This window comes from Anneissia japonica, unplaced genomic scaffold (assembly GCF_011630105.1).
Source record: "Anneissia japonica isolate Jap-2015-1 unplaced genomic scaffold, ASM1163010v1 scaffold2994_len2133135_cov197, whole genome shotgun sequence".
Taxonomy (NCBI): domain Eukaryota; kingdom Metazoa; phylum Echinodermata; class Crinoidea; order Comatulida; family Comatulidae; genus Anneissia; species Anneissia japonica.
This window is the reverse complement of record NW_022728550.1, coordinates 681,269-694,279: the sequence shown is the minus strand read 5'-3', so window position 1 is coordinate 694,279 and position 13,011 is coordinate 681,269. Positions and strand designations below refer to the sequence as shown.

The 13,011-nt window shown below is 32.4% G+C and overlaps 2 protein-coding genes across 4 annotated transcripts in view; one reads left to right on the top strand and one right to left on the bottom strand.

Moving 5' to 3' along the window:
* Nucleotides 1-7,952, bottom strand: part of LOC117114274 (obg-like ATPase 1) — a 12,857-nt gene extending 4,905 nt beyond the window's left edge. Inside the window, exons 1-9 of one of the 3 annotated variants that reach the window (XM_033257886.1) lie at nucleotides 7,809-7,952; nucleotides 7,005-7,123; nucleotides 6,293-6,363; nucleotides 6,038-6,049; nucleotides 5,687-5,747; nucleotides 5,275-5,402; nucleotides 4,362-4,537; nucleotides 254-331; nucleotides 21-118 (exon numbers count right to left, since the gene is read on the bottom strand). In XM_033257886.1, coding sequence (XP_033113777.1) covers nucleotides 21-118; nucleotides 254-331; nucleotides 4,362-4,537; nucleotides 5,275-5,402; nucleotides 5,687-5,747; nucleotides 6,038-6,049; nucleotides 6,293-6,363; nucleotides 7,005-7,105 — 725 coding nt within the window. In that variant the 5' untranslated portion in view covers nucleotides 7,106-7,123; nucleotides 7,809-7,952. Of the gene's footprint in view, nucleotides 1-20; nucleotides 119-253; nucleotides 332-1,106; nucleotides 1,283-4,361; nucleotides 4,538-5,274; nucleotides 5,403-5,686; nucleotides 5,748-6,037; nucleotides 6,050-6,292; nucleotides 6,364-7,004; nucleotides 7,142-7,808 lie in introns of all 3 variants that reach the window. The other 2 variants (XM_033257887.1, XM_033257888.1) reach the window with 2 other exon arrangements.
* A 122-nt stretch (nucleotides 7,953-8,074) lies between these two features.
* Nucleotides 8,075-13,011, top strand: part of LOC117114272 (DEP domain-containing protein 7-like) — a 9,777-nt gene continuing 4,840 nt past the window's right edge. Inside the window, exons 1-5 of the mRNA XM_033257882.1 lie at nucleotides 8,075-8,287; nucleotides 10,547-10,752; nucleotides 11,576-11,670; nucleotides 12,017-12,070; nucleotides 12,387-12,625. Of these exons, the coding sequence (XP_033113773.1) occupies nucleotides 8,215-8,287; nucleotides 10,547-10,752; nucleotides 11,576-11,670; nucleotides 12,017-12,070; nucleotides 12,387-12,625 (667 nt within the window). The 5' untranslated portion in view covers nucleotides 8,075-8,214. The remainder of the gene's footprint in view (nucleotides 8,288-10,546; nucleotides 10,753-11,575; nucleotides 11,671-12,016; nucleotides 12,071-12,386; nucleotides 12,626-13,011) is intronic.

The window sequence follows — 13,011 nt, the reverse complement described above, 5'->3', positions numbered from 1 at the left end:
TATAGCTACAGTATACATACCACTTGTTCTTCTTTTTGATGTAATTCTTTTCTGAGAGATTAACCAAGTAAATAACAGGTTTTGATGTGATAAACATGTACTTGTTAAGAACTTCAATCTGAAATACAAAATATTATGGAAAAATAAAATACCAGAAATTGTTGGAAACATGCAATAAAATATTTAAAAATGTTAAATTAAATTTTACTGCACAACTATATATATAGCATCAATCAATCAAACTAAGACTTACTTCAAAAGCACTCCATTCTTGTGTTCGTATCCACTTCTTTTCATCAACAAGAAATTTTTGAATCTTAACAAGAGCATCCTATAGAGGAAAAAAGTAGAAATTCCATTATAATTTGCTTCATCCATTTTTTTACTTTATTTTATTATCAAAATTTTTAATTTTGCATTTTTCAATTCAATTCCATTTATTCACATAAATGCATCGTCGTAAAATAATGATATAAAATTAAAGCGTACAGTAGACAGGCAATGTATTTATGTCTGGTGATACCAATAAGCACTTTAAAGGTTTTAAGCCTGGTACCACCAAAAAATATACAATCAATCATCATTTATGAATTCTATTTTATAAGTCAGATTAAACATGGAGACCTTCGTGACAGTGAACTTTTAACTTTGTACCTTTGAGCAATCCTGTTGAGTTTTAATAATTTTATAAACTTTTTGCAAGTGCTTGCATTTTTATCTTGTAATCTTGTTTATCTTTGTATTCTGTATGTTTTATCAATAAATTAAATGATATGATATATAATGTATAAATTGGAAAACAATAACATCAATTACACATAGAAATATATTTCCCCTTTTATGCATTAATTAATTAAAGAATGATGATTTATGTAATAATGGAAAGGGCCAAGCTTGATTGTGTTCTTGGTTCTTGGCATTGCATGCCATATCATTTTGTATGTATTTTGTTCGGTACTATCCTCTTCACCCCTATTATGAATGTATAAAATAGAAGCACACCACTGTTGAAATTAATATTTGTTGTGGTTTTCTTTGTATCAATTAGAATGTTACTGAAATTTTGCCATACAAATACAGTGATTAATTAATCCTGACAAACTTACAAATTCTGGTTGGCTTTTTTTGTCACCACCACGTTTCACTTTCTTCTCCATATCTGCAACACGAGCCTCAATAAATTCCTCATCCTTCAACCGTAGTTCTTCACTGATAATTTCAAGATCCCTCACTGGGTCAACCTCACCCTCAACATGAGTGATATCCTCATCTTCAAATGTGCCTAAGAAGCAATTAAATATGAATAAAAATAAAGTAGGTAATAAATCATACTAAGGCAGTTAGGCCTATCATGCTAGGGTGAAAGTTCAATAATTGTGTCAGGACTGACATTCCATCAATGTTTAGGTCATATATATATATATATATATATATATATATATATATATATACTGTATATCATCTATAGTGGCATAGCATTTGTAAGTTTATGTACCTACAAAGTCTCTCTTTAATGCAAATTATTGTTTTTGAATCTTTCTAAAACTTTAACAATAATCTACAGGGGTCCCAAGTTGGGAGAAGCCATTTCCGGGAGATCTGGTTAATGACATTGGGGGAGGGGGGTTCCAGAAAAAGGGCCACTTCCGCACAGCATGGATGGGCTACGGTGAGCAAATTTTTAAGAATAGGCACCTATAGAAGCCCAAAAATGGTAATTTTACACTGTAAAATCTACTTTCCAAATCAGTTTTCTGATGAAATGATTGGTTTCTTAGTTGTGTGGTAGTGAAAAATCTATTAGCTTCCTTTATACTAAATTTGCTGGAAATGAGTGCATTTGCGGGAGATTTTTGCTTGCTCGCAGGAGTGCAGGAGACCATACCGATTACCAGGAGACTCCTGTAAGTTCCGGGAGACCTGGGACCCCTAAATCTATTGTAACATGGTGATTCACGTACAATTGTAAATTTATTTTCGAAGGCGATAATTGCCTTCCATACTACATCGTCTTTCTTTTTATCTTTCTCCTTTACGCGGTTCAGTAAAACTAAATTACCAAAGCTAGCTACTAAAGTTATAAAACTATCAAGATTATAAAATATTTAGGAAATTTGCACTTTGAAGGTATGTTGATTGTTTTTAGAATTGATTTATTATTGTTCGAAAGCTAGATTATATTGCACTAGCTAAATATTAAATGAAGAAATTTGGTGAAAGCCTTAGGCTGCCTCGCCATGTTCATGCAGAACGTAGCGTACATACGTACGCGCGGATAAATACAAATCAGCTAGGCAGAGTCTCATCGTATACTAGGGTATTGACTAGAGTTCGGAGCTGATTGTTGGCTTAATTAGTTAATGTTTATCGTATTAATTACAGTTTGGATTATTGTAGTTTGTATGCCTACATCTGCTATAGAAAATACTACATTATTATGTGCTGTAAATACAATTATTTGTTCGTAGGCCTAAGATACTTTCCATTTTATTCCATCACGGTCATGCACGAGATGCGTGATTGGTTACTAGGGGAGTTAGTTTATAATTATAGAGGGCGCTACTCCACAGCATATTAACAGCTATTGTTTACCGTTGCACACGGCGTATTATCTACATCGTCCAGTTATTAATTGAGAAGTAGTTAAGATAGTGAAAGTATATTCAGTATTATTGCTGAGTACTGTGATATAATGGCTTTAACTAAATCTTAGTTGATGTATTGACATTTACGGTCATAAAGTCAGGGTGATTATAATAAATGAAGATAAGTAATTAAAATAGTGAAGTTGTAGTACTGGTAGTACTACATACTGTAGGTTGTTATTACTATAACTCTTTACTGAAATTGTTATTGTGTTATTGTTAATGACTATAAGAGAATTGTTGTTCTTATTCTAAGATGATGATTGATAGGTAAATAATTATTACATGGTAAATATTACATAACCAGTGTTAACTATCTACATGATTGTTACAGTGTAGTACAGGTAGCTTATTTTCTTCTATTTAGTGCCATCACTGGGTAGAGTGATTGTACTGTTTGGTTATTGTGAACGTATTGCTCAGGAGCTGCAAAGCCGGGGTAAGCGATGGTTTAAATGTCGTTTCACAAAATCTTGTTATTAATATTGTGGTTGTATATTAATGTGATGGAAGTCTGCTACCTTGTATAATTGATGTAAAATGGAGGTTCCCATGTATAGTAATGGTACTATAAAATATATAATATGTAATATGATCTCAACATTTCGTTAAGGTTAAAAGTGTGGAAAATGTTAATCAACGGCTTGTGACTCCCTGTCCACCGTTAATGAACTGGCATCTCTCTGATGACATACTTAATATACCATTTGCGAACTACATAAGATTAACAAAATTTAAGCACTTTATTCATAATTACACATAAAGTTAAAGCAAATGTTAAATGATTACCAATTTCCTATTGGGAAATTTTGTAAAAAATTTTTTGAGCATCGATTTGAGTATGATTCTAAACATCTTACTAGACCAATGGCGGTGCCAGCGGGGAAAAGGAATTAAGCCCCTCATCAGAGAGGCCAAACATACATTCAAGTCAGCAATAATTAGTCACAAAACAAAAAGAGAAAAAAATACAACAAAAACAAAATTGACATAACATTATGGCCACAGATATGATTGCCATTACAGAAAAAATTTTATATTCAGTACATTTTCTCTTAAAAAAGTGAACCTTTTAAATTTGGGGGGTGTTCCATCCTGTCTCTTATACACATCTTATTTATGTCTGGTGATACCAATAAGCACTTTAAAGGTTTTAAGCCTGGTACCACCAAAAAATATACAATCAATCATCATTTATGAATTCTATTTTATAAGTCAGATTAAACATGGAGACCTTCCTGACAGTGAACTTTTAATTTTGTACCTTTGAGCAATCCTGTTGAGTTTTAATAATTTTATAAACTTTTTGCAAGTGCTTGCATTTTTATCTTGTAATCTTGTTTATCTTTGTATTCTGTATGTTTTATCAATAAATTAAATGATATGATATATAATGTATAAATAGGAAAACAATAACATCAATTACACATAGAAATATATTTACCCTATTATGGATTAATTAATTAAAGAATGATGATTTATGTAATCATGGAAAGGGCCAAGCTTGATTGTGTTCTTGGCTCTTGGCATTGTATGCCATATCATTTTGTATGTATTTTGTTCGATACCATCCTCTTCACCCCTATTATGAATGTATAAAATAGAAGCACACCACTGTTGAAATTAATATTTGTTGTGGTTTTCTTTGTATCAATTAGAATGTTACTGAAATTTTGCCATACAAATACAGTGATTAATTAATCCTGACAAACTTACAAATTCTGGTTGGCTTTTTTTGTCACCACCACGTTTCACTTTCTTCTCCATATCCGCAACACGAGCCTCAATAAATTCCTCATCCTTCAACCGTAGTTCTTCGCTGATAATTTCAAGATCCCTCACTGGGTCAACCTCACCCTCAACATGAGTGATATCCTCATCTTCAAATGTGCCTAAGAAGTAATTAAATATGAATAAAAATAAAGTAAGTAATAAATCATACTAAGGCAGTTAAGCCTATCATACTAGGGTGAAAGTTCAATTATTGTGTCAGGACTGACATTTCCATCAATGTTTACTGTAATACTGATATACTGTATATCATCTATAATGCCATAGCATTTGTAAGTTTATGTACCTACAAAGTCTCTCTTTAATGCAAATTATTGTTTTTGAATCTGATTTCTAAAACTTTAAAAATAACCTACAGGGGTCCCAAGTTGGGAGAAGCCATTTCCGGGAGATCTGGTTAATGACATGGGGGGGGGGGTGCCAGAAAAAGGGCCACTTCCGCCCGCATGGATGGGCTAAGGTGAGCAAAAGAATAGGCAACTATAGAAGCCAAAAAATGCCAATGTTACACTGTAAAATCTACTTTCAAAATCAGTTTCCTGATGAAATGATTGGTTTCTTAGTTGTGTGGTAGTGAAAAAACTATTAGCTTCCTTTATACTAAATTTGCTGGAAATGAGTGCATTTGCGGGAGATTTTTGCTTGCTCGCAGGAGTGCAGGAGACCATACCGATTACCAGGAGACTCCTGTGAGTTCCGGGAGACCTGGGACCCCTAAATCTATTACTTGAGAAATTTATATATTTGTATTTTGATTTCACTCAGCCAAAACAATACAACACAATACATAAATTACATGTACTGTTCATCCACAGGGCCAAAAGACTAACAAACTTACGTATCACATGATAAATTCCATCAACAGCTTTAATGTGAGATAAGAAAGCATTTCCCAGTCCCTTGCCTTCATGGGCACCCTTCACTAGCCCCGCAATATCAGTTACATGGAGGAAAGCTGGCACTTTGCTGTGAAGTAAATGATGAATTATAATTTGTGTAATTTTTACACTAAATTTTAGCATAATAAACATAGATATCATTATCAGTTATATTAAATTAAATTCTATTATAATATTAAATTAATATTTATATTTTCTAATTATACAGGGTAATGTCATATTAAGTGCTGAGAGCAAGTAGCAGTAACAATACATGCTGAAAAAAACCATTATAATTAACATAACTAACAACAATTAAAATAAATATTACAATTACAATCAACATTAAGTTAGGTCTTAGCAATATAATACCTTGCAGGTTTATAGTAATCACATAAGAAATCATATCTTTCGTCAGGTACTGGTACCCTACGTGCATTGAAAAAGATAAAACAGAAAATTTCATAGCATCAATAGCAACAATATCGATAATAGCTCTTTCCACAGAAAATATCAAAGTGTTTCTCATAATTACTATGGTGATAAGAAATAGGACTTATCCTACACAGTTAGTACTTCTAGTGTTGGATGACCATAATTATAAAATTGCATATACAATACATTAGACAGAACTATTGCATCCTACAAATTGATTTTGTAACTTGCAAAGTCATTCTCATCACAACTTGTGAATTTTCAAAAATAAAATAGGAAAATACTTATTTTCATTGGGATCTGTAAACACACCCAGCATAAGACAGGTTCATATCCAGAAAGGAAATAAAACAAAGAAGAAAAACAAGGTTAAATAATTATTATCATTATGAAATTATTTATGTTATAAACATCCAGCTTTTATTTGGAAATATCAAACAGCCCTATTTATAGATTTTTAGTAACAATTCTGAGTTAAGTTGCTTATCCTAAATTGTTACAAGATAAATAGAACTATTTTGAAAGTCACAAATTCTGCCTCACCTATTGTACAAAATGGAAAATTTTCTGCAGAAGCTTGACTCTTGGTAAGTACATTAAAAAAGGTAGATTTTCTGTAAGAACAAAAACATTAAAATAACATATTTCAATTCAATTTGACCAACAAAATTAAATGTACATTTCATAATTTGTAACTGGACTAAAACAATGATAAAAACAATAATTTCATAGTTTTTCAATCAGTGGTGTTGCCAATAGGGGCCAGAAGGCCTAGGTCCTGTTCGACACACCAATTTCCTATTGGGAAATTTTGTAAAAAATTTTTTGAGCATCGATTTGAGTATGATTCTAAACATCTTACTAGACCAATGGCGGTGCCAGCGGGGAAAAGGAATTAAGCCCCTCATCAGAGAGGCCAAACATACATTCAAGTCAGCAATAATTAGTCACAAAACAAAAAGAGAAAAAAATACAACAAAAACAAAATTGACATAACATTATGGCCACAGATATGATTGCCATTACAGAAAAAATTTTATATTCAGTACATTTTCTCTTAAAAAAGTGAACCTTTTAAATTTGGGGGGTGTTCCATCGGAACCCCTGGATACAGGCCTGTAATTAACAATTATCAACAAGTAAGGAAAAACAATAAATGCATTGAGACTTTGTTTATGCACTATACATGTAGCAAATGTACATTACATTACCAACAATAATCAAAAGTATAATAATCAAAAGGGCTAGTACGTACCCTACATTTGGTAGACCCACAATACCACAGGAGAGTGATGTCCCCACCCTACCAATAAGGGGTGGTGCCTTGGGTGGTCCTGCCTTCTTCTTTGGTGGCATCTTAGTTTTTTAAACAATCTACAATATATAATAAACCAATAGAAAAGTCAATGGCTTATCAGTGGTGTTTGTAGCACATATATGATATTACATATATCACTATGCATTTTTCAGAACAGAAACAAGAATGTAATAAATGAAAAGCAATATTCCTAGATAAAGCATAAAAAAGAAAGTCAAAATGAAATAGTGGAGGGAAATTAGATTTGTAAATTGTAATGTCTTTTTCTCATCACTCAGAGAATCAAATTCTTAAATCTTATTCTTACAGTATTTGTATTTTAAAAATATTTCTCAATTGACAATTGTTACTTATAACTTATCAGAATTGTACTTAAATGTAAATTACTCTACCTAGGGTTGGACCTGTCAATCAAAACCATTGCCAGTACTCAGTCTTTCCATGAGTTTGAGGTTTTACACCTCCATGGTTTGGGTAGTGTTTGATTGCCTTATTTAGAGATACAGTTACATGTCACAGATACCACCAAGTAGTAGTACCGTACATACCCTCCTCGCTCGGTTGGCCTAGCCTCCTAGCTAGCTAAAAATTCGTATTTCAGTTCTATAGTAGTATAACAGCTTTCAACTGATAACATTCACAAGACTCCTCCTATTCTTCAATAGTCATAAAATAACTAAACGTAATATAAATTGTAACCAAAGTAAAACTTTTCTATAGTAAAATGATTCCTAGGCCTACCATATGCAGCTAGCTCTCAGGCAAACAATTGCTGATTCCCGGTGGTGCAATACACGAATTCACTGTTCACCCAGATTCATCTCAGCTCAATCCCACACATGGCTAATTTTAGTGACAGGGTAAAGACTAATAATATCCAGTCGTTGTTTCAGGTTTTTATCTACTTTACCGTAGTTTGTAGTAATTAAACTAACTTTATTATTTATTTATAACAATTTTATAACGAATTTATAACAATACTTATTGTTGTTTAATTTGCTGATTTAAGGATTTATATACTTTTCCTCTCCCCATGATGTTTTGACGATGATTTTAAGTTCTGTCATCAGCAGTGACCTTTGTACACTTTGTTGGAAGAACCAAGGACGAGGAAAACAACCGCGAATGTTTGAAAAGTTATGAAATTATGGCAACATTGTTGAGTTTTCAATACTTTCAAAATACTCCAACTGTACAGGAGGAAGAACAATCTAAAACAGGTTAGATATTGGCTTTTGACAAAATAACTGAGGATGGTAGGCCTACCTCTAGGTACCTACTTAGGCCTGGCCAACTTCGGCCGCGAGCAATCTCGGCAGCTGCGCCCCGTCGAACGCAACATTGTAGGCTTAGGCCCTATGGGCCATGGCTCGCCGTTTTGAATGGTGTTAATAAATACTATAGTTGAGCGCGATAAACACAAGATAATAGATACACTGCTTAAAAATTTAAAACAAAATAAGAACAAATTGAGGCTGAGGTAAAATGTCAAGACTCAAATGAGATTTTTATTTTTAAAAACTAGAAAAACCAAAAAATATCCATGAATAGATCCGCTAGGATCTATTCATGGGAACCAACGAAAAACTATGGCTCTCTGATCCCAAGTGTCCACACTTTCTACATTATCGTAGGTATGTGGATGATACATTTTGTCTATTTAATAACCAAAGTGACGCCACTGAGTTTTTCGAATTTATCAACTCCAGACACCCCAATATAAGTTTCACGATGGAAAATGAAAATTGCAATAAACTAAGTTTTTTAAACATTCTTATACATAAAGAAAATGATGGCAAAGTTAAAACAACGATATTCAGAAAAAGTACTTTCACTGGTCTCCTTTTGGCATTTTGTAGTTTTTGTCCACAAACTTATAAGCTGAGAGTGAGACTAATCAAAACACTTATTGACAGAATTTATAAAATCAATAATAGTTGGAAGGGTTTCCATGATGATTTGATGAATCTAAAAGGCACACTGTTAAGAAATGGTTACCCCTCATATGTCATTGATAAAATTTGTAAACAATACATTGATAATAGTGTAACTAACTACACTAAATCAAAGGTTAATGATGATGCACACAAAGTCATGTATTTCAAACTTCCATTTATTGGTAAATATTCTGATGATATTAAATACAAGATACACAATATTGTAACTAAACATTGCACTGGATTGAAATTAAACATTGTTTTCACCACTACAAAAATAAAAAACATGTTCAGTATCAAGGACGCAATCCCTAGTAATCTTCGCTCTATGGTAGTGTACAAATTCAAATGTGGTAGATGTAATTCCACCTATATAGGCTATACTAGCCGACACTTGAGTACTAGGATTGACGAACACCTTGGCAAAGACAAAAATTCACACATTTTAAAACATCTAAATGAAAATAAAAAATGCAAAACATTAGCTAATACCACTTGCTTCAACGTCATTGACCAGGACAACAGTGAAATTAGATTACGAATAAAAGAATCACTACACATCAAATGGAACAGTCCAAATCTCAACGTTCAACTCAAACATTTAAGCTTTCAACTTTTCAATTAGCATACAGTACTAATGTATGCAAGGTGTTCTATACACCTTGCATATGATTATCTAGAACGATCGTTACGTTACCTTAATTGGTAACAATTTGTTTTCACTAATTAATATTCATTCATTCTTTGTATAAATACTCTTAGTTAAGAATGGCAAGGTTTTTCTTTCCGTTTATTTCGCCTTTCAGTTTGTACTGATGATGGGTGAGAGAGAACACCCGAAACATGTTTACTACAATTAAATCCTTAGTTCTTTTCTTAAAATGTGTTGTATTTTTCATCAATTTGCGTCCGTTTGGTTCCATCATTAAGGATTTTAGTTCGGAAGACCTGCCAATTTGTTTGCTTAGGAAGTATGAGAAGATATCCCTACGCTTCATTAAAGCTGAATTGGATCATCATTTTTTACACAAAAAATATCTGTTTGTACCTTTATGTGTAGGCCTATGTGTGACTATGTAAAACAGTAGGCCTAGCCCTACAATAGGTATACTGTACTTACTGTACCTGTCATTTGGAGCCATTTTCACCGGGGCGTTTTTTCTTGTGCCTATTTTTCAGGGCCGTTTTTTTCCAGGGCCACATTTACCTACATTTCAGTACAGTGTGTATTGCCAAATGCTGTACAATAGTAATCTTCTATGTTAGAAAATTTTGTAAAATAAGAACAAAATAAGAACTTTTTTTAGTCTGAAATCAGCCAAAAAATAAGAACACTGAGCTTGGGCAAAATTTTACTGGTTGTTTAAAAAAAAAAAAAAATGTAGGACATTAAAAGTTAAGAAAACAAATCAGATTTAAATGGTTAAATATTAAACGTCGTTGCTAGAGATACGGTACTGTATTTTTACTTCCATTTGCTAGTAAATGCTTTAAAGGTAGTGCATGTCACATTGTGTGATGTTTTTATATCATTCACTCCAGGACCATTTAGGGCTACCAAGATTTGGCATGAAATCATCAAAGATGTCCATGAAAAAGTCATTCCAAAGCGTCATCGTCACTTGATGAAAACATATGAAAAGTGTTTCTCAGGGTCAGAGGTTGCTGATGTTCTTCAGAACTATTTGAAAGAAAATGGCAGTTTTGAAGCTGATGTTCCACGAGAAAAATCAGTAAAACTTGCACAGGTACAATTGTTACATTCTGTGGGTTGATTATTGTAATTATAATAATAGGCCTACGTTGATTTTAAATTCTTTCATTTTGGTCACTTAAGTACCGTATTTATTTGAATAAATGCCCTGGGGTGTTTATTGTTGAAAAGGGCTTTTGAAGGGGGGGGGGCCATTTATTCAAGTTTATTTTGTGTAAAATGGATACTTATATATACCCACATAAACACCCCTTAATTTCACTGTAAATATAGAGTACCACAGTCGTGTCGTCACAACACTTGGTGTGACCACACCCTCTGGACGTTGGTTACCGTTCATTATGCCTGAATGACTTCATAATCTTAATAGTTTAGAATAAGATTTCTGGAATAGGCATTTTAAAACCTAATAATTTACCATCAAAATGTACTAAAAACACAAAAAGCTTGCATTATATTAGTAATCGAACACACATTTAATCATCAATTAGCATTTATTCGACGGAGCTGTTTATTCCAAAGGAGGCTCTAGAGGGGGCATTTATTCAAATCAGGACATTTATTCAAATATAGTAGTTAACTTTAACTAATTATGATGGTAATGATTTGAAGATTCATTTATTGATGAATCCTGATTTTCAATGTCAACTCTGCTTCGGTGGTTAATGTGCTTTCTTTTCAAACCTGTGTTGGAAAGAATTGTAACAGACATTTTGTGATCAATAATTATTACTATGCTTCAAGTCATCTGCAGAACCACATTTATACTTATAAGATATCTTATGTATATTAGATAATAATCCTTTTCATGTTTATCAATGTCCTTTAAATATTGACAATTTTTTTTTACATTTTAGCTATTGCTAGATTCCAAGGTCTATCAAGACATCACAACAGTTAATCAACAAGAAAAGAAAGTCACATTTTTTGACAGTAATTCACATTTTTACCGGTAAGAAAAAAATACTTACACATTAATGTAATTACAAACATTTTAGTTTTAAATTCAGTTTTATAAGTTAATCACTAGAAAAATAATTCAAGCTCATCCCTGTCCATTGATGAGCTATGGAATCCCAAGACCTGGTAGATACTACCTGGCATATGGTCCCTTCTAAGGTTACAAATTATGATTGATGTATTTCTTGATTGATACAATAATTACATAATACTGTAGTCTTGATATGTTAGCCATAGTCAGCACCTATTGTTCACTTTAAAGATTGTTTTTATAAATAGAATTTTTAAAAATATAGTACTTATCAATTAACTTTTCAATTAAATTTCAATTTTTTCAGGTTTGTTGGAACAGATTTAGAAAATAAATGTAACTGTAAATTGAGTAGAAAAAGGTAAGTAACATGGATGAAACGAGAAAATTTTCATTTTCTGAAAAGTATCAGAATTTGAAGGCATTAGTAGTTTACACTGCAGCATCTTCAGTTTTGTTCACCTATTTTCAATTAAAGCTTAAGCAAACTTCATTTTCCTTACAGCTAAGATTTGGTGTTTGTAATATATTTGAATTTACATTAATCACAACCCCAGTAATGTATACCCTGGTGTATAGACAACTGCATTAATACTCTGCAATAACTATGGAGTTAAGCTGTTAATGTGAAAGGTCATTACAATCTATAATGTTATATATTATCTATTTTTATACAGGCATAGTATACATAGTGTATTAGATTTAGATAGAGCAACCCCAAGGAAGACGCTGTGTTCATGTACAAATGAGAATGCATCAAGTCGTCTGTCAACATCAGATCCTGCCAGGGAAGCAGCAATATTGTGCAATCCTATTGTTAGTGAAGAAAGGGTTCTGAGAAGTAGCCACAGGTATCTGCAAAGAGCAGCCAGTAAATCCAAGCGATACCATAAGCCTAAAGTAATGGCTCCATATGGTAAGAAAAATAGAACTACAAAGTACATATGAAAAAAATAGTAAAGATAGTAGTAAACACACATATGAGGCATGTTGTGGCAAAATGGCTAAGTTGTAGCAAAAATTGAAATTCAAGTTATTGGTATTTTTAGATACCTGAGTATGTGGTCTTTAAAAATGAGGAGTCATTCATTCAAATTGGACATTTCAAGCCTAAGTTATTGGAAAGTGAAAGTACAGTACTCTTAGAGTCAAGATAAACATGATTTTGAGTAATTGCCTTTCAAAGTTATTTGTGCATACATTGTTTAATAGAATGAACTATGAAAAATAACGTTAAATAAACAACTTGTTAACCACTTCCAGAACTAATACTTTGGGACATGATTAATAAGACATTAAACT